This window comes from Stegodyphus dumicola, chromosome X1 (genome assembly GCF_044657685.1).
Source record: "Stegodyphus dumicola isolate Sdum_Otavi_A_Nest chromosome X1, ASM4465768v1".
Classification (NCBI taxonomy): domain Eukaryota; kingdom Metazoa; phylum Arthropoda; class Arachnida; order Araneae; family Eresidae; genus Stegodyphus; species Stegodyphus dumicola.
In genome coordinates this window covers 244,180,300-244,200,170 of record NC_140780.1, presented here as the reverse complement: position 1 = coordinate 244,200,170, position 19,871 = coordinate 244,180,300, and the positions used below count along the sequence as shown (strand labels likewise).

General features: G+C 33.2%; 1 protein-coding gene across 3 annotated transcripts in view; it reads right to left on the bottom strand.

The window, feature by feature from the left end:
- Window positions 1-19,871, bottom strand: part of LOC118190719 (CWF19-like protein 1) — a 229,445-nt gene that overhangs the window by 45,456 nt on the left and 164,118 nt on the right. For all 3 annotated transcript variants that reach the window (XM_085807349.1, XM_085807350.1, XM_085807348.1), the window contains exon 11: window positions 15,980-16,076. In XM_085807349.1, the coding sequence (XP_085663475.1) occupies window positions 15,980-16,076 (97 nt within the window). The remainder of the gene's footprint in view (window positions 1-15,979; window positions 16,077-19,871) is intronic.

Genomic DNA, 19,871 nt, shown 5'->3' with positions numbered 1-19,871 from the left:
TTTCTTGAATGGAAAGCTGCACTAATTAAAGAATTTCAATGTTTGCTGTTCAAGTCACCTTTTTTCAACTCTTTACACAATAAAAACGTCTAGAGGATCTAATTCAAAAATTGCAAGATAACTTTATCATCACGAAGATTGACAAAGCTAGCAACAATTTTACTGTTATTTGACAACAATTCTACTTCAACCTTCTGCATAAAGAGTTAAATAACACCTGCACTTACCAAAAAATCACTACCAGTACTAAGATTCTTCTCAATAAATTTAACGCACTTCATAAAAGGCTAAAAATACAACCCCAGAAATATAACAACAGGTTTGCCAATCTCTATGCCTTACCTAAATTTCATAAGTCTCCAATAAAATTCAGGTTTATAGCTAATAGTACCAAAAGTTATCTCAAAGAAATAGATTATCTCTTTGCACAAAAACTTCGTATGATACGTGACCTAATTAATAACTATGATTTTGAGGGTCTGCATTGCAACTGGATGATCTCTAGTAACGAACTAGTTCTTAAGACTGTGAATTCACTTAAAATAGACCATATCCAATGCTACGACTTTGAAAACCTCTATTCTTCTCTACCACTTGAAGAAAATTTTACAAGTTTACTAGCTCTTCCAGATTTATTTCCGCAAATTTCTATCATTCTCAGCAACGAAAAATGGCAACTATTCCTCTCCAGCGTGCTCTTCAATAATTTTATTCAATTTGACAATAGCATCTTTAAACAAGTACAGGGAATCCCAATGGGCGGTAATTTTTCAAGCTCTGTCTGTGAATTATTCCTTTTTACAAAAGAATTGACCTATGTCCGTTCACTCAGTACAGAAGAACGTATATTTTACCAACACATCTATAGATATATTGATGATGTCATTGCATTTAATAGCTACAACAAAATAGAAGTAGCTAATATCTACCCTACATGCTTAAAACTAAATAAAACAAATACAGAACAGCATAATGTAGTCTACCTTGATTTACATATTATAGATTACAATTTTATTAAAGTTTACGACAAAAGAAGAGAATTTAATTTTTCCACACTAAAATTAACTAACTGGAATTCAAATATTTCCAAAAGAGTCATACTTAACACAATTTATTCACAGCTACTCAGAATAAAAAGAATCTGCAATACTGCGAAACACTTACAAGAAGAAATACTATACTTCGTAACTATTTTGAAAAGTAACCTAATTCCTCATAAAATAATTAAAAATACCCTAAAAAAAGCTGGCATTAGCCTTACCTATTTTTAGATTTTTTGAATTAGATAATGATATTTTATGCCTAAAGCCCGAAGGACGGTTTAAGATGGATGACTGATTCAGAGAATCTATTGTAAAAATGTACAGATAATTCTTGTTTATTCATTCTCTTTCCTCCAAAATTTTAGCACTTTACTTTTAAATACTATTGTTTAAATAGTTTTAAATTTCTATTACGGCCAATTTTACTGCTTTTATTAACAAATCGGGCCTTTTCGTTTTTCATAGTAGCTTGATCGCCCGCTAGCTTGAAGAATTACGACTTTTTTAACAAGTGACTGTTTTTTCCTTTTACTTTTGCTTTTGTGGCCAAGTTTTGTAGTTTTAGCTGAATTAGCCATTTTCATTTTCATTTTCACTTTCAGTCACAATTTTTTCTTCCAACTACATGTCAGACGCCATTTTGAAATCTTTTCACGTTTTTCCGAGTTTTCCGACCCCCTTCGATAATTAGAGACGATGTGCAGCTAACGGACAGTCTTTTCGTATTGGCTGATGCCCACAGAACATCGCTCCCCCCTACATACGTCACACGACTGAAGTACACAGAAGGGAATTACAACTATTTTTCTACTTAGTTTTAAGAGGGACAGCTCTGCATCGCCACAGGTCAGTTTTTTATGTTTCTTTTGTTACAACTTTTTCTTGGTCTTAGCAAGACCCACTTTGTTAGTTTTCATCTTAATTTTCTTTTATTCTAATTACAGATTACTAAAATATAAAATTATAAATCTTTAAGCTTGCAGGTCCAGCCCGTATGTTTTTGTATATTTAGGACTAATAGCAGACCGCTATTTATTTTTGTTTTTATTTTTAATTTTAATTTTAATTTTTATTTTTATTTTAGTCTAGATTTTAGATGCATCGTAATAGTTTTTACATATTTTAACACCTTAATGTGTCATTTTGTGCGGACGCGTCGGGAAATTGGAACAGAGAATTGAGACTATTAAAATTTCCAAGACACTTTGTCTAAATTAAAAAATTTTGTAGCGAAAAAGTTTCAATTGTCTATTTCGGCGAAACGCGTAATGAGGTTAGCTTGATTCGACGTTCAAACCAAAAAATTTCCCTTGAAAAGCCAGTTTGGAAGTAGAGTTCGGCTAATTTACCATTTTCCGCTTACTTTTTTATCTGATATTTTTTTTTTTTTTTATGTTTTACCTGTTACATGGTTTGATTTTCATATGTATAATTTTTTTAAAACGTGTTGAACTTTTTGGAGCAACAGCTCCTGGTAACTTTTAGGCGAGCTTACTACAATTTCTAATTTCCTTATTTTGCAGCATATTGCGCAAAATGTTATCTAGACCAAATTGGTCATTCAGTATCGTAATAACTACCTTGCTTGATATATTACATATATATATAGATATAGATAGGATATGAAAGCAAACTTCTAAATTTAATTCACTATAATCTATTTTATTTTTTATTTCATTTTAAAACTTCATCGCTCTGTCCTAAAAATAGCCCTGTAAGTCTAAACTACGTCATTCAAATTAATCATGCGATCTTACGTAACCCTTAATGCAGACGCCACTTGACCAATCACCAAATTGTAAACCAAAACTAAAACTGAAACTTTTGACTCCCTCCCTTTTTTCTATGAACTGATGGGTCACTTTTGCTTGTGCTTTCCTTTCGGCCAGACGTCTTTCTGCAATCAGCATTTCTACGCATCTACGTCTCAGCGTTCTTATTTCAATGCCTCCGAAAGTGTTCTGTGATTACATTTTTCGACTAGTTCTAATTATGAAGAAATGTTTACGGGTTTGTTATTCTGTGTTCACAGTGAATCATAGGAAAAAAATCCAGTTTCACGGAAAATTTTAATGCAAGTTTGTGGCGCATTCTTAGTCAAACCATTCACGTCGTGTCACTGAACCACAGTTTCATTACATATACACTGACTACCAATAAGTATATGGACACCTGTGATAGAAAAGAAAAACTAATTTTATTCAAAATCAGTAGTTGGTAGAGCCTCCACGAGAGGTAATTACAGCGTGGACCCTCCGGGGCATACTTTCCACAAGCCTTTGTATGAAAGCTAGTGGTATTTTCTTCCACTCGGCTTGGAGAAGACATAGAAGTTCCTTCACCGATTTTGCAAGGGTACTGCACCCCTGAATTCGGCGATACAACTCGTCCCAGAGGTTCTCGATAGGGTTCAGGTCTGGACTCTGGGCAGGCCAGTCCATTCGATGAACTCCATTGGCACCATACCAAGCCTTGGTTAACGTCGAAACATGACAACTGGCATTGTCGTCCTGAAAGTAACAGGGGTCCAACCCGTAAAACTGCCACAACGTAGAAAGCACATTTTTATCCAAAATAGTGCAGTAGGCATCGGAGTTGAGCTTACCATGAATGGGGACCAAGGGTCCCAGCCCATACCAGGAGAAACACCCCCAGACCATAATTCCACCTTCGCCGAACTTGACTGTTGGCACAATACATTCTGGCAGGAGACGTTCTCCAGGTAGACGCCAGACCCAGATCCTGCCATCCGAACGGTAAAGGGTGAACCTTGATTCGTCACTCCAAAGAACCCGTTTCCACTGATCTACGGTCCAATTTCGATGTGCTTTGCACCACATTAACCGAGCAGCGCGGTTGGACTTTGTGATCAAAGGCTTATGGGCAGTAGCACGACAATGAAAACCAAGCAGATGTGTTTCCTTACGGATGGTATTCATTGAAACAATACTCCCGGATGCCTGTTGAAACTTCTCGCGGATGAGGGCCATCGATTGAGTTCTTCCGAATTTCTCTGGACAGCACTCGTCGATCTCTATCTCCCAGTTTCGTTGGTCTGCCGACTCGGGGCACATTCCGACAATCACCGCTCACCTTCCACTTCTTAATTACATAGGCCACTGTCGATTTTGGGTACTTCAGATCGCTAGTTATGTCCCTTAAGGATCGGCCACATTTGTGATACCCTATAATTATACCTGTCTGAAATCAGAGAGCTCCGAACTGCGAGGCATCTTGCATGCGACTAAAGCCGATGCTGTTTCCCACACGATATATACCGGCTGAGTTCGTGAAATACCTTAGGACCGCAGATATCGTCATTTGCATAGGTGTCCAAATACTTATTGGTAGTCAGTGTATATATATATATATATATATATGTAATTTTAACATTTAGCTTTTCCTACTTTATTGTTGTTTCTAGTTGTTGCATGATTTTACATTTTTGCTAAGGAACTATAGAGTCAAACGTATTTTTTTAGCATAAGCTTTTAAACATTCATCTTACTTCTAAAATTTTTTTAAAAATTTTGCAGCTCAATGCGTAAAATTCTTGACCACTAAGGTCTCTCTAATTCATGTTGTCTTACTACTTTGTATATATGTATGTATGTATATATATATATAATTTAAGATAGGATAACAAACTAAAAAAGACCTGTAATATATATATATATATGACACAAGTCCTAGTTTCGCACCTCAAAGCCTCGACATGACAATCTTTGATGCAGCAATGGCAAGCTTTAACTGGAAGAAGAACCTTCAAAATGGTATTGACGAGTTTGCTGGGAAACACGAGTTGGATAACGTGGTTCCTCACTGGATATGGTTCTTTTCTAACCTATTTTTCATATTAGTGAAAGAGATCTATGCGACTGTGGCTAGTTGCGAGATCCGGAACATAATACGTTTGAATGTTCGGACACTAAAAAATCCCACCTCAATAAGCCAGCTGATGCAAACTGGTCAGCCTGGTTCAGTGCCACTCTAAAAAAACAGAATTATACTAGCAAAGCTGGCAGACACTCATGCACTGCCGTGATCATTACTGCACGGTGTCACAACAGCACAATGCTCGCTAGTTGCTAGTTATAGATAGAGATTTAACATATAATGAACAAATAAATACTAGAATCCATAAATTGTACAATAATTGGGATAAACATCAATGATGCAACAATCGTAGACACATGACTTGGCGCATTATAGATACTACTAGTTGACTATTAAACTTTAGTGAATTTATTTGAAGACTTACCTCTCAACGTCTGATATTTGTTTTCTCACTATCCTTATTGTTATTTACCTTTAATATATTATTTAATCAAGCTCTACTTTTATAATTTTTTTCTTCTTCTTACTTTTTTTATATTTTTATTTTTAATACATACATATATATATATGTATACTCCCTTCAAACATTAAATGTTGTAATATGTTACACGCACAGCGTAGCATAAAAAATCATTGTGGATAATAAAAAAGCCTAAAGAAGCACGAATTTGTGCACCATCTAATGCTGTACATAACATAATTGTGTGTAATCTGCAACGCTAGAATTTACTACTGAGAATAATGAATGTAATCGTCTAAAGCATGAAACTTGTGCACCATGTAATATTTCATGTAATTTAACAGTATGTAACCTGCAACGCTTGAATCAGTAAGCATGTGTCTGCCAGTAGCTTCTTTTTTTCATCGGGATGATATTAATTTGTTAGGCACCACAGGCTCCGTTAGGAAGGATGTCATCTCGACGACGAGAAGAGGCGAAGAACAAGAAGATAGATAGATAGATATATACACACATAGCAAAGTAGCGAGTTGGTAATTATTTCAAAAATTATGATTTTCTACACTAATGACGACGACGTGCATGGATAACTGTCGAGTTTAGTTATTTAATATGGCAGAGCACTCGAAGCTATCTGTCTAGAGGGAAATAAATACACTTGTGGAGAACTTTTTTAAGGACAACTGTCTCGTATTCACATTACACGCGGGACAAACAATGAAAACTAACCTTGCTGCCAGCCCGTCTGTCTGAGTTCGAACCTAGGACAAACTACCAGCATTCAGCAGTTTTTAACCGTTTGGCTACAGGGCCGAGAACTATTTGTACTGTTTACCAAAATTGGTCTCTTAAATTTGTATACATTTCAGTGGCCATTTATTTTAGCAGTAAATTAAATAAATACATAACTGGAACAAATTTCCAGCTCCATTGTGGCTTACTGACTGATTTAAAGTATTTCTGCTTAAGAGATCCTTGCACTACATTTTCAGCCAAAGACTTCACAGCTAAAAATTATACTGTACAGATAGTTTTGATAGTCGGTAATCTTAAATTCGTAAGCCTGAAATTAAAGTATTCTGATATACTAACTTCGCTGTTACCCTTCTCATGTTATGGTTAAACACAACATGGTACATAAAATTGAGGCAACAAGACAGCCTGTTTCCTCTAAAAGATTAAATCCTGTTATAAAGTTAGCCAGTTATAAAGTTACCTATCGGGAGGGGGGAGTTCAGTACAAGAATTTAGATTATGGTATCTGCCATCCAGCAACTCTAATTAGTCTAGTCCTCATCATCTTGTGCCTAAGCCTAATGGCAATTTTAGGCCAACAACATATCATAGGACGTTAAACTGAATTATACCATGCAAGAGCTGTATCCTTTATATCACAGTCAGGAATTTTCATATGAAGTACATGGTATAACAGCATTTACAAAATAAATTTAGAAAAGGTAACTTTAATACGATTAATTACGACCGAAACTATACGAGCAACTAGTACTGCTGCCGTTAGCTAGTATTTATGTATGATGACCTTTGTAACGGCGTACTTTTCAATTTCATTATTTTTATACTAGGGAAAAGTAAGTAACACAATTTATGTTAAGTTCGATTTTTGAATTGTTTTCCAGTTAAATAGGCATGCTAATTTCAAAATTGTAGTTAAGTTTTCTTCTACTATGTCAAGTTTTTTCTCTTCACCTTATGTGAATATGACCACTCTCCGAGGCATCTAGCGTGGATCATATGAAGTACTATTGCACTCCTATTGGCTGCAAACTCTCCGATTGGCGACGGGTGAATGACGCCGTAGGAGACCAGCGATAGGTGCATACTTATCTAGATTAGTTCAGTTAAGCTTGAGATACTGTAGTGAGACGTTGTGTGTCGCTTTGATATAGTGAAGCGCATTCCGACATAGAGTTCAAGTTCTTGTTTGTATGTAAGGTTAGCGGTGTTTACTTTTTAGTTCTATATGAACTGAAGCCTTCCCTTGTCTGCCTCTGCTACATCGCATCGTTAGTGTTTAAACAGCCGCTTTTTGTTTTGTTATTTATGTGGCAATTTTACAATTCTTAGTCAATGGACCAACGTAAATACTTTTGTCACGCATGCCTATTTTAAATTGAACAGCCGACAGAAAGAACATCACCTCTGCATATAAAACTGAGTCTCATGATGCAATTTGTTAAAGCTTTGCCAATTGAAGGAGATTGTTTCATTTCGGCATTTCCTAGCCAGTTATTTGAAAAGATAAAGGCTGATGTGTTTGATGGTCCACAGATTCGGTACTCCTTAAAGATGAACATTTCTTCGAAACAATGACAGAACTTCAAAAGAGTGCTTGGTTGGCATTCAAAAACTGTTCTCCGTTGTCAGACTTTCTTGGAAATAAACGAGTAAAACGGTCCAGAAATCTTTGGAAAGCTTCAAAATCCTTGGTTGCAACATGAGCATCAAATTTCATTTTTTACATAGCCATCTTGATAACTTCCTGAAAAATCTTGTTGCAGTCAGTGATGAGCAGGGTGAGCGATTCCACCCAGATTTGAAGGTTATGGAGGCATGATACCAAGGTTGATGGGATGTACGATGGCTGACTACTGTCGGAGTATCAAGCGAGAACTACTCTTAGATATTCGGGACACTTACATATTTGTGCTATATATGGACAGTGCTGCTTCCAGTGACATAGTTAAAAGGTAGTTCGAGAAGTAAGGTCTAATTTCAGCTTCGAAGATGAGGCTCACTCTGGACAACATCCTTTGCAAGCAAAGGTCTATAAAAAGAAGCTAACGCTGAAAATCCACATTATATAATTCACGAACTATCAAAAAGAATAAATATTAAAAACGTACAGCACATGATCATTTGAAGAAGATTGGCTATGAAAGCTGTTATTATGTAGAAGATTGGCTATGAAAGCTGTTATTATGTAGAAGATTGGCTATTAAATCTGTTATTATGTAAAAGATTGACTATGAAAGCTGTTATTATGTATGGGAACCTGAGACTGAGACATAGCCAATTACGCTTGTTCGAGTTTCGGCATATGATTCTTTGTTGAAAAGAAATCAAAAAGTTTCTTTTTGAAACAGCCCATTACTGCACATGAGAAGTGGATACTATACAGGAATATTACACGAAAAAAATCCTGCAGTAAGACCAAAAAAAAAAAAAAAAAAAAAAACCTTTAGTAATTCTAAGAGAGGGGCTGCATCCCAAAAAAAGTAATGCTTTGTGCATAGTGGGACTACAAAGGAACAACACATTATGAATTATTGTCGCCAAATCATACAATAAATTCCAAAAAATACTGTTCCCAAATGGCAGTTTTAAAAGCAAAAATGGACGCAAACAGCCCAGAACTGACCATTCATTGAATGCTGTCTTCCATCATTAAAATGCTCATCCCCACATTTTGATGAATATCAAAGACTTACTGAGTACAGCTAGGATATTTTGTGCCATCCCTACCATAATTCACTAGACCTTGCCCCTTTGGATTTTCGGTGTCAGACGTTCTCTCTATTGATAACAAATTGCTCATTTACAAGAGCCTTTTGCATCCCATACTCTCATATGCCTGTCCTGTTTGGGGATAAGCTAGTATAACTAATGTTAAGAAGCTTCAAACACTGCAAAATATATACGGCGAACTGTCGATGTTTCATCAGAAACACGGCAGTTCACCATGAGCTTGAGATTCTAACGATATATGCTTATTGCGCTCTCCTTTCTGAAAAATTCTAAAAAATATACCTAACGTCAACAACAGCACTATTCCAGTGCCTACTACGACTACAACACTCAAAGAAATAGAAAACGACCGCTTAGTCCTCAGGTACCTCGATCAGTAGTTATCTTTGTAACTTATGCATTCACCTAATTGTCACAATTTAAATATATCCATACACTTTCTCATACTGATTGTTTTCTGGTGTTGCTGTCTTTGCTATAAATGTCTGACCTGTATATATTGTATATATTTTATTTTTTACTTCCCACTATGCTTTATATTCAATGTTATTTTATGCTAATTACTATTACTATGTTAACTACACACATGAGGACTCTTATATTCAGTAAGCTTTAGGCATTTTTTGTTTTCTTCTCCATGCCATTTGCTTATCATGCGCACTTACCTTCGTCACGGCCTGCACTGCAGGGGTGTTTCCATTGGACTCTTTTACGTACTCTCCCAGTTTTTATCACGGCTCTGAACTTTCATTTGCATCGACATGTACCATAAACTGTTCGAAACTACAAAAATTCGAAAGTCGGAAGCATTACGCCGGGATAGCGCGACTTCACGCAGGTACCCATTTTTGCGAAACTCTTCGAGTTTGCCTGAGCCGACGAGAACATCGCGGCAAAAACACTGCGGACGAAAACGTCGCGGAGAAAACAACACAAGGCAAAAATGTCGTGCTACAAAAAACATCGTGGGAGAAAACTTCGCAGTTCTAAAAACATCGTGGTACAAAAATATCGTTCTCGAAAATAAAGCGGTTCAAAAACTTCACAGTTTAAAAACATAGCCGTCGAAAATATTGTGGTAAAAAATAATCTACAAATCATCGCATAACGATAACATCGCAGACATGCTTTTTTCAGGCTTTAATAATTGTAAATGGATATTCCCATGATGATTTGTGAGCGCAAGTTGGAAAGAAGGATAATTTTTGCTTTCATATTTTTTATTCAATAATAATTTTTGCTGATAAAGTAAGAAGGAAACTTAAGCATAGAAAATTCATGCAACTTATAGCACTTAATATTATGTTAAACCGACACACTGGTTAAATATCTAAGGTCATTAATAAATCATTTTTTATAAAGTTTTTACTGGTAAAAATTTTCATCAAAAGTATAATCTAAAAAAGATTAGAAAAAGGAAGGTAAATAACTGCATGACGTTAAATTGCTAAATTATGAGATTATATTCTTCACTTTTGTTTTAATCTAATACTCTTACAGTGAAACTTATTTCTTGTTTGGTTTCAGTTTTATTCTTGCAACTTGCAGTCAGTTACTTGAATGTCGATTTGCTAGTTATGACGAAAGTCAGCTATATAATATTTCAGCAGTGTTTGGATTTATTAGATTATGCCATAGCACACTACGGCTATCTGCTTAAGGGGTGGGATTCCTTTGTGGGGTACATTCTAAGGAACTGGTTCATATGCACATTATACTTCAGAAAAATCACGAAAATCTTCTAGCACTTTAAATGTATTACTTAATTTTTCATATACATTTTATTCGAAAGTTTCGTAGTTACTTATTGAATTTACAGTGACCAACTTCCTAAGACAATTTTAAATGTTTTTCTTACCGCGGTTTTTAATTTATGCACTCCAGAAATCTGTAACGAAATTAAAATTAATATTTCTGAATTTCTGAGTGAGATTCTATTTTGTGGTGATTCTTTGTCGTCGGATTTCTTTGCCTAGCAACTTTGAAGGGACTAATTTTTATTTAAGTTTCGTAGTTACTTATTGAATTTACAGTGACCAACTTCCTAAGACAATTTTAAATGTTTTTCTTACCGCGGTTTTTAATTTATGCACTCCAGAAATCTGTAACGAAATTAAAATTAATATTTCTGAATTTCTGAGTGAGATTCTATTTTGTGGCGATTCTTTGTCGTCGGATTTCTTTGCCTAGCAACTTTGAAGCGACTAATTTTTATTTAAGTTTCGTAGTTACTTATTGAATTTACAGTGACCAACTTCCTAAGACAATTTTAAATGTTTTTCTTACCGCGGTTTTTAATTTATGCACTCCAGAAATCTGTAACGAAATTAAAATTAATATTTCTGAATTTCTGAGTGAGATTCTATTTTGTGGCGATTCTTTGTCGTCGGAATTCTTTGCCTAGCAACTTTGAAGCGACTAATTTTTCTTGTAAATTTTTAATTAAAGATAAAATTTAATGAAATAAAATTTAATCAAATTTCCCTTATATAATTTTTAAGGATAAAAACTGCACATATTTTACATTGACTTTTATTTTCAGTGACTGAAATGTTTCAAGTACAATTTTTTTGTATTTAAATGACAAACTGTTTGGAATAAGAAAATGTAACATTTTTATGTATCATTTTAAATGCTTTAGAAACATATGATTTTGAATATCAATCATAACTAAATTTTAAAATCCGGGTTTGCTTCGTTGCATGATTATTTTTTAATTAAATTCACCAGAAAGAATATTCTTTTAATAAATTGAAAGTATTTAGTGCTTCTATGCATTAAACTATTAGAAAAAGACATCTTGAAAGAAGGCATGTCAATTTCCATATTTTACATTTTAAATCAAACAAAAGTATCTTTTTTTAATAATTTTACAAATCTTATAGTTTTTCTTCATCTGTAATTAACTGTAGTTTTTACAGATCACACAGTTTTTAATAATAAACAATTTCACAGTTCATAATAATAAACAAAGATATATTGTGAATTAACTAAATCAATGAGAGGTGCGTTATTTGGTAAATGTAGAATTTGGTTTATCCATGTACATCACTGTAAATAACAAATGTACTAATTGCTTGTCGGATTTCTTTACCTCAAGATTAAATATTTTCTTCAACTTTCACTTCACAGGGAGGAAAAAAAGGCTTCTTTATCTCTTTTCCCAGCCATTAAAAACTCTACAACAGTGTTTATTATTGCATCTGCATGAAACAAAAGGGAAAAAATGTTGCATATAAGTTTATAACTTCATAGAGTTAACCATTTTTATATGGGTAATATTAGTTAAATGTACTTAACTCCTCAAAAAAAAAAAAAAAGTATTTTTCCTTTCATTTAAAAATTTTATACTTTGACAACTTGTACATCCTTGTTTTTGATATTCTGCACTATATGACACGTAAAATTATAAATTTTTGCTCATAAAAAATTCATAGATTCATGAGTCTATTTGAATTAATTGTGCTTTTTACATCCAAATGATGTTTAATATGAAGACGTATATTAATAGACTTTTATAATATATTTTCAGTGGGGAATATGCACTAACATATAACAAGCATTAAAATAATTGAGTCACAGGATCAGTAAGAAACCACGGTTATTACTAAAATAAATAAGGACAATGTATAATATAATAAAGACTACAAAGATGAATGAGGACAATATTTAAAATAAATAAGGACTATATACAACTTCTCAGAGTCCCACACCATCGAAACTATATAAAAATTAAACATGTTGCAACAATTAAATGAACAAAAAAGAGGGAGGTCTGAGCAAACCAGTGCTCCAAAAAAAGCATGTGATTCCAGTACATACAAGTATTAATATATGGTATGAATCACAACCAACATACTTGCCTTGCACATATATTAAAGAGAACGCATATCAAAGTATAAGAAATGGCTAACTCCATAAAGTACAAAGATGAAAAAGATATTTGTGTTTGATTTGAAACATAAATGATGGAAAACATGCCTTCTTTAAAGATATCTTTTTGCAAAATGTGTTAGATACTTTTAGTTGAATACGTAGAACACTAAATACTTTCATTTTATGGAAAAATATTTTTTCTGATTATTTTAATTAAAACATAATCATGTACAAAGAGAACTTGGATTGTAAAATTTATTTATGGTTGATATTCAAAATCATATGTTTATAAAACATAAAAAAGTTACATTTTCTTATTCCAAACAAATTGTCATTTAAGTAAAAAAAAAAAGTGTATCTGAAATGTTTCAGTCACTGAAAATAAAAGTCAATGTAAAGTATATGCAGTTTTTATCCTTTATAAAATTTAAGGGAAATTTGATTAAGTTTTTATTTCATTAAATTTTATCTTTAATTAAAAATTTACAAGAAAAATTAGTCGCTTCAAAGTTGTTAGGCAAAGAATTCCGACGACAACGAATCACCACAAAATAGAATATCACTCAGAAATATTAATTTTAATTTCGCTATAGAATTTTTGGAGTACATAAATTAAAATATTCTGAAAATTAAGAAACACAGAAGAAAAAAATTAAAAATTCTCTTAGGAAGTTGGTCACTGTAAGTTCAATAACTAACTACCAAATTTTCGAATAAAATTTATATGAAAAATTAAATAAAATAATTTTAAGTGCTTAATAAGAAATGTCTAGTCTAAATCTAAAATTTTTTTTTACCAACGGCGGGCCCTCAGCCGACTTCGGCTTGGTCACTATTAAGGCTTACTTTATTATGGAGGCACCAAATAAGTGGGCCACCTTTGCCTCCTATAACGAACAGTTACAACACTGCCTTCTACTTTATTATGGAGGCACCAAATAAGTGGGCCACCTTTGCCTCCTATGATGGACAGTTACAACCCTGCCTTCCCCGAAATTCGAGCCCGGGACCTTTGGTATCGCAGCCCGGCTCCTCATACCGTCTGGGCAGCCTAAATCTAAAAGTAAATGTAAGCAATCCAATTTAAAGCGACCACTCAAAACTCCATATATTCTTGTGTGGATGTGGTGAACTTGCGTAATGATTAAAACATATTTTTATTGTTCTCAAAAACATTGTTCGTCTTAGGGAGATAGTCACCAAGAATGTTCACTGCAAGTATACATTATTTCTAAAAAACAAACAAAAAGAGCTGCGTGAAGATTTTCGTGATTTTCCTGAAGTATAATGTGCATATGAAACAGTTCCTGAGAATGTACTCCCCCACCCCTTAAGCAGATAGCCGTAGTGTGCTTTGGCATAATCTAATAAATCCAAACACTGCCGAAATATTATATAGCTGACTTTCGTCATAACTAGCAAATCGACATTCAAGTAACTGACTGCAAGCTGCAAAAATAAACTGAAACCAAACAAGAAATAAGTTTCACTGTAAGAGTATTAGATTAAAACAAAAGTGAAGAATATAATCTCATAATTTAGCAATTTAACGTCATGCAGTTACCTTCCTTTTTCTAATCTTTTTTAGATTATACTTTTCATGAAAATTTTTACCAGTAAAAACTTTATAAAAATGATTTATTAATGACCTTAGATATTTAACCAGTGTGTCGGTTTAACATTCTATTAAGTGCTATAAGTTGCATGAATTTTCTATGCTTAAGTTTCCTTCTTACTTTATCAGCAAAAATTATTATTGAATAAAAAACATGAAAGCAAAAATTATCCTTTTTTCCAACTTGCGCTCACAAATCTTCATGGGAATATCCATTTACAATTATTAAAGCCTGAAAAAAGCATGTCTGCGATGTTATCGTCATGCGATGATTTGTAGATTATTTTTTACCACAATATTTTCGACGGCTATGTTTTTAAACTGCGAAGTTTTTGAACCGCTTTATTTTCGACGACGATATTTTGTACCACGATGTTTTAGAACTGCGATGTTTTGTAGCACGATGTTTTCGCCTTGCGTTGTTTTCTCTGCGACGTTTTCGTCTGCGGTGTTTTTGCCGCGATGTCTTCGGCTGTAACCGGATTTTCATCTGATTAGGTCACTTCAAAATTCTCTGAAAGGACCTGGACTGTGCAACTGAAACAAAAGTACCTCAATGCCTTCCTTACAAATCAAACTTTAAAGTTATTCCAGCTATTTTATGATAATTTTCCTGTCACTTCTCCCTTCTGTTCCTCTACCAGAATGCAAATTGAGTTTCAAAGTATTTAAGGTGACGTTGTTGGATTATAAAGACAGATCGTATTTCTGCCTCCACGTTAGTAGGTTTCGCTAGCTCAGATAAGCTTGTACTATTTAGCTTTTCAATACAGTTACGGCATTTAAATTGTTACGCCGGTGAGAAATTGTTTAGCCAACTTCACGTTAAATCAATTGTGTAGCCTTTGACTACTAGTAAGTTTCAAATCTTGAAATTGCTTATTATTTTAAGTTACATCGCCCAAAGTGGTTGCCTGAGTTATCAAGCACGACGAGACGTGCATCTGCGCGCCAGTTCTGATTTATTAAAAAGGTTTCCTTTAAAACTTTCTTAAGACTTTAAAATTATTCACAGACAAAGCGATAATTCGCTCCGAGTCTATTACAGTTGGACTTAGTTTATGCTACCAAAGAAAACTGTATAACATAATTTTTTTAAATTTTTTTTTTTATTATAAATAAGGAATTTCTTAATTTCCGGAGAGCCGGCAAAAAATTGTAGGACAAAATGGTGCTTATGTTGATTCAATGAAATTTTCTTTTGTTTTGTACTGCTTCATTCGTACGTATTATGCCCCCCCCCAAGAAATAAACTCTTCTGGATGACGCAACATTGATCAAAAAGTGTCAACAGCAAGAGTTAAAACCTCTTTGTTTTCATCTGGTATTATACTGAAATAAAAGGAGTTCCCACTGTATGTAAGTACATTTGTTTAATCATAAACAGCTTGTATAGTTCTGGTTTATGAAAGCAATAATGAGATTAAATCATTAATGTTTTCGCTTTCATTTTCCAACAGACATGACATGATGCAATAATTCATTCTCTCTCACCTTTTTATTCAGATTTATATAGCAATTTGTGATTTGGCATAGGATTAATACAAATTTCTTAATACATAGTGCGTTCTTAATACGTACACCCACTTTTGCTTACTATCAAAATGTACACTCAAACAAAAATTAATTCGTAATTAGCTACAAATTCCATGAACATTATACCTTCATTAGCTTGGCTTTTCGAAGACTCCCCATATTTGCTAAGAGCACTTCCTGGGCGTTTCTCAGTGCTGGTACTAGGTCCCATGTCGAAAAAGTACTAGAATTTAAGAACATAAAATCATTACAACATAAATAAGATAAAAGTTTTCATTCACATACTTCTAGAAGAATATTTATAAACATCTTTAATTTATTAATGCAGAAAAATGCATAATCAGTCTTTTAACCTCAAAGTAATTCATCTACGTATAGCAATGCTTTTCATAAAATATAAACTTCTATTATTTTTTGAAACAAATGGCTCAGTATAAATGAAATGCTTGAAGTATGTAAACCTTTCCAAATACTTTCATCACAACAATAACTATCAAGTCAAAGCAATGCTTTCAGTATCAACAACGGCTACAATAATTCTACTCAAGAACATGGATACTATGATGACTACAAACTTCGGTGATATGCTTGAGAAATTCAATTTTAATTCTGCCTTGAAGATTTATACAACTGCTGCTAAAAAGCAGGCATTATATTTGTACCAACACAGTTGTAGGAATTTATTTTGAATAGCCAGTTAAGTTATACTATCTTTCCTATAAGCCTTCACTCCTCTAATTGTCAACGCCAGAATATTTCAATTTGGTAGCGTGCGTGAAGGAATGCAAATTCCACCTTGAGGGAAAAAGGTTTAAATAGCGAGTTTTAAAAGGGAAAGTTAGCGAGTGTGGGTAAGCACTGTACCTTGGTAGCGTGAGCTTCTGATTCTGCATTTATTGCTGGTTAACGTGGGGTAACAGCTATTACTTGGCTGCCACTAGAATTTGAAGCGGTTTCAGGTAACACGATTATCTGAGCCCTGTAGAGTAATTCTACAGTTTGTTAATATCTTTAAGTTTTTAGTTTAGTTCTTGTTATTTGAGTTACCGCTTGAGCGAAGCGTAGTTTGTTAGCGTCAAGTTGACGCATTGTGAGTTTTAAATAGTTTTCATAAAGGGCTCTTTTAACCCTTCTCCTATGTGGTACCTACAAGTACTTCAGCTGTTACACTAAAAGATAAACAAGTAGATATTACACAGTAATTTAAATTATATTAATAGCTTTAGTGTTTGGGGGGTGGTAAAGGGGCTCTTTTAAAAACAATTCTACCAAACAGAATTGTTATTTCCTACTTTTAGATTTTTAGATGATTGACTTAAGATCCATGATCATCCTTTAGCAAGAATATAAACAAACTTACCAACACAAATACTCAAAATGGCTGCAAGTATTAACCCCATAGCTTTGAGTAAACTTTTGGTCTTGAGGAAAAATCTTTGGCTTCTAGCCAAGTAATGTAGGTTCTATCCCGTGTTCAATGGAACCAGCGAGGGAATGTTTCTGACCAGCATTCAACTACAATTCTCACCCCGCAATGGCGCCAAAAGATTGCCACCGATCCCTCATAAATAATTTGAAATGTACAGGATATATAGAATTTAACATAGTATTCAGACAAAATTTTACCTTCTCAAACAATATTAACACCAAAGTTATTACAGATATAAATTTTGTGCAAACAAAAGTCTTGCTGAACTAGAAGTTACCTTAGTTTCCATAATATAAAATTTATGTATTTTTAGTCTTCAGTGTACTCTAACAATTTAAAACCAATAACAACTGATCGCGTTGTCCAAAATTAAGTAAAAACACTGCATAATAACTATTTTACACTGAAATGTTTCTGAGATACTAACAGGATACCTCACAAAAGCAAATCACAAGAAAGATACCAACAATATTTTGAAGCACAACTTAATAATTTAAAAAAAGCAAAAAAAGGAATCAACACAACGTAGTTTACAACATAGATAAACAGTCGTAAAAAAAGAATATCTATCTCTTCAGTGCTTTTCAAAATGTTTTGGTACTACTAATTCTTCGAAATACATATAGGGCTATGTAAGGGCAGTGTCAAATATATTTAATAATTTTTTAATAATTTTCCACAGGCAATAAAGTTCCTTAAACAGCACAAGGAATGCCAATTGTACCATTTATTGCTACATAATGTGTCATTACTTGCGTTGTTACTAAATGCTTTTAACAAAACTTAAATCCCTTTTGCAGCAGTTTTTGTAGCATATTACGGAATTTCTGAGAGATTTCTTCAAAATAATATCATCTTCAGTATGAACTCATCCTTTAAAATTACATTTCCAGATTTTTTCTTCAGAGCAGCATGTTGAAGATTATGGACGTATCCTTTAAACACTAGGGTTTGTAGTTTCTTTGTGGGGGGAGGAAGGGCTTTGCTGACAGAAAATGCGCTTAGACAGAGATCATACTGAGATCAGAGGTATCAAACATATAATTATTTACTAATCATGAAACACAGATTCTGTCTATTGCCTTCAGGTACGAACACCGTTTCAGCATTTGCTCATTAAAGACAAGCAATTCTGTAAATCAAAGCGTTTAGCATACTGGATAAAAATAGTCTTAACATCCATTAATCCTAAAATATCAGCTCTACTATTGATATTTTAGGATTTCTACTCTTTTCCCTTGTTATGTCTAATCTTGACAACAGATTAAACCTTTTAATACAAATTACATTCATTATCTCAATTTCATGTCATGACTATTGCGAAGAAAATTGATAAACAGAGTTCTAAAAATCGTAATAAATTACTCGATTATTTTAAAATAGCTCTAACCTAAAGAAAAATCTTAGACAGTAAAATAAATAATACATGATTCTCAAAGTATGAATAAATGTATGAATAATTAATTAGACTAAAAGGCTCATTTGGAAGTAAAAAAAAAAAAAAAAAAAGACAAAGGACGAAACCAATCATAGGATAATCAGACTGAAAATTTTGATCTAGAATTTAAATGCACAGACAGGGAAAAACACAGTTTTTTCACAGACAGCAGCCAAGTTTTAGTTATTGCACAGACCATGCGAAGATGCTCATATCAGCATGCTATTTATTATAATTATCCTTTTTTAACTTATGGAATACTTTTTAATATTTGAATGATGAGTGTTTTATTAATCATTCAGATAACTCATTAGCTTCTGTATATCTATTTATCTATCCATATTCATTCATTTACTGTCAAGCAGCGAATTACAAACAAATATCCTTTATAAAAAATATGCACTAAAAGCTTTTAATAAATACGCTACTGTCTTCAGAATAGCAACTGGAGTAATAAAACAGACTTCTAGAGTGTCATCCACGATTTTGTTAGCAGAAAAACAAGCAGAATAACAGTTTAAAACGCTGGAATTTAAGTTTTATTTCAAAAATTAACAGAGAGCTTTTATTTATTTCTCTTATTTCTTTATATGTCGTTTCAGCATTTTATAGATTTGATTTTTTCGTGTGCATTCAAAGAGGCGGCAAATGGACTCCTCGGTCGTTAATAGGACTAGTTATGCCACTAAATAAAAATTAATGTTTTATTTTAGAAACTTAAAATGAATCTACTAATGAAACCGAAAACAGATATACATCTGAAATTATTTGAAATTTTTATGAGCATTTTCTTTTTTATTCACGCTTTTATTTTCCGTTTCGTCGGGCCAGATATTTCCCAAAACAATCAAAACTTGTAAATTACACTATTTGTTCCCTATAAACGTAAAGTCATGTGATATGCGATTATTATTATTATTTTTTTTTTTTCTAAACCGAAATGTGCAGTGTATCCATAGTGTACAACTAAAATATATACATATTTATTTGTATGCATATAATGTACTAAATTACGCAATACATTTATTTGCGAATAATTCTGATTTGAAATTTAAAATTATTCGCAAATAAATACAGACTTTTACAACTACAATACAAAGTCTACCAAGTCCTAAAACTGGACTTCAGGACCACTAGAAATTTTTTTTCTT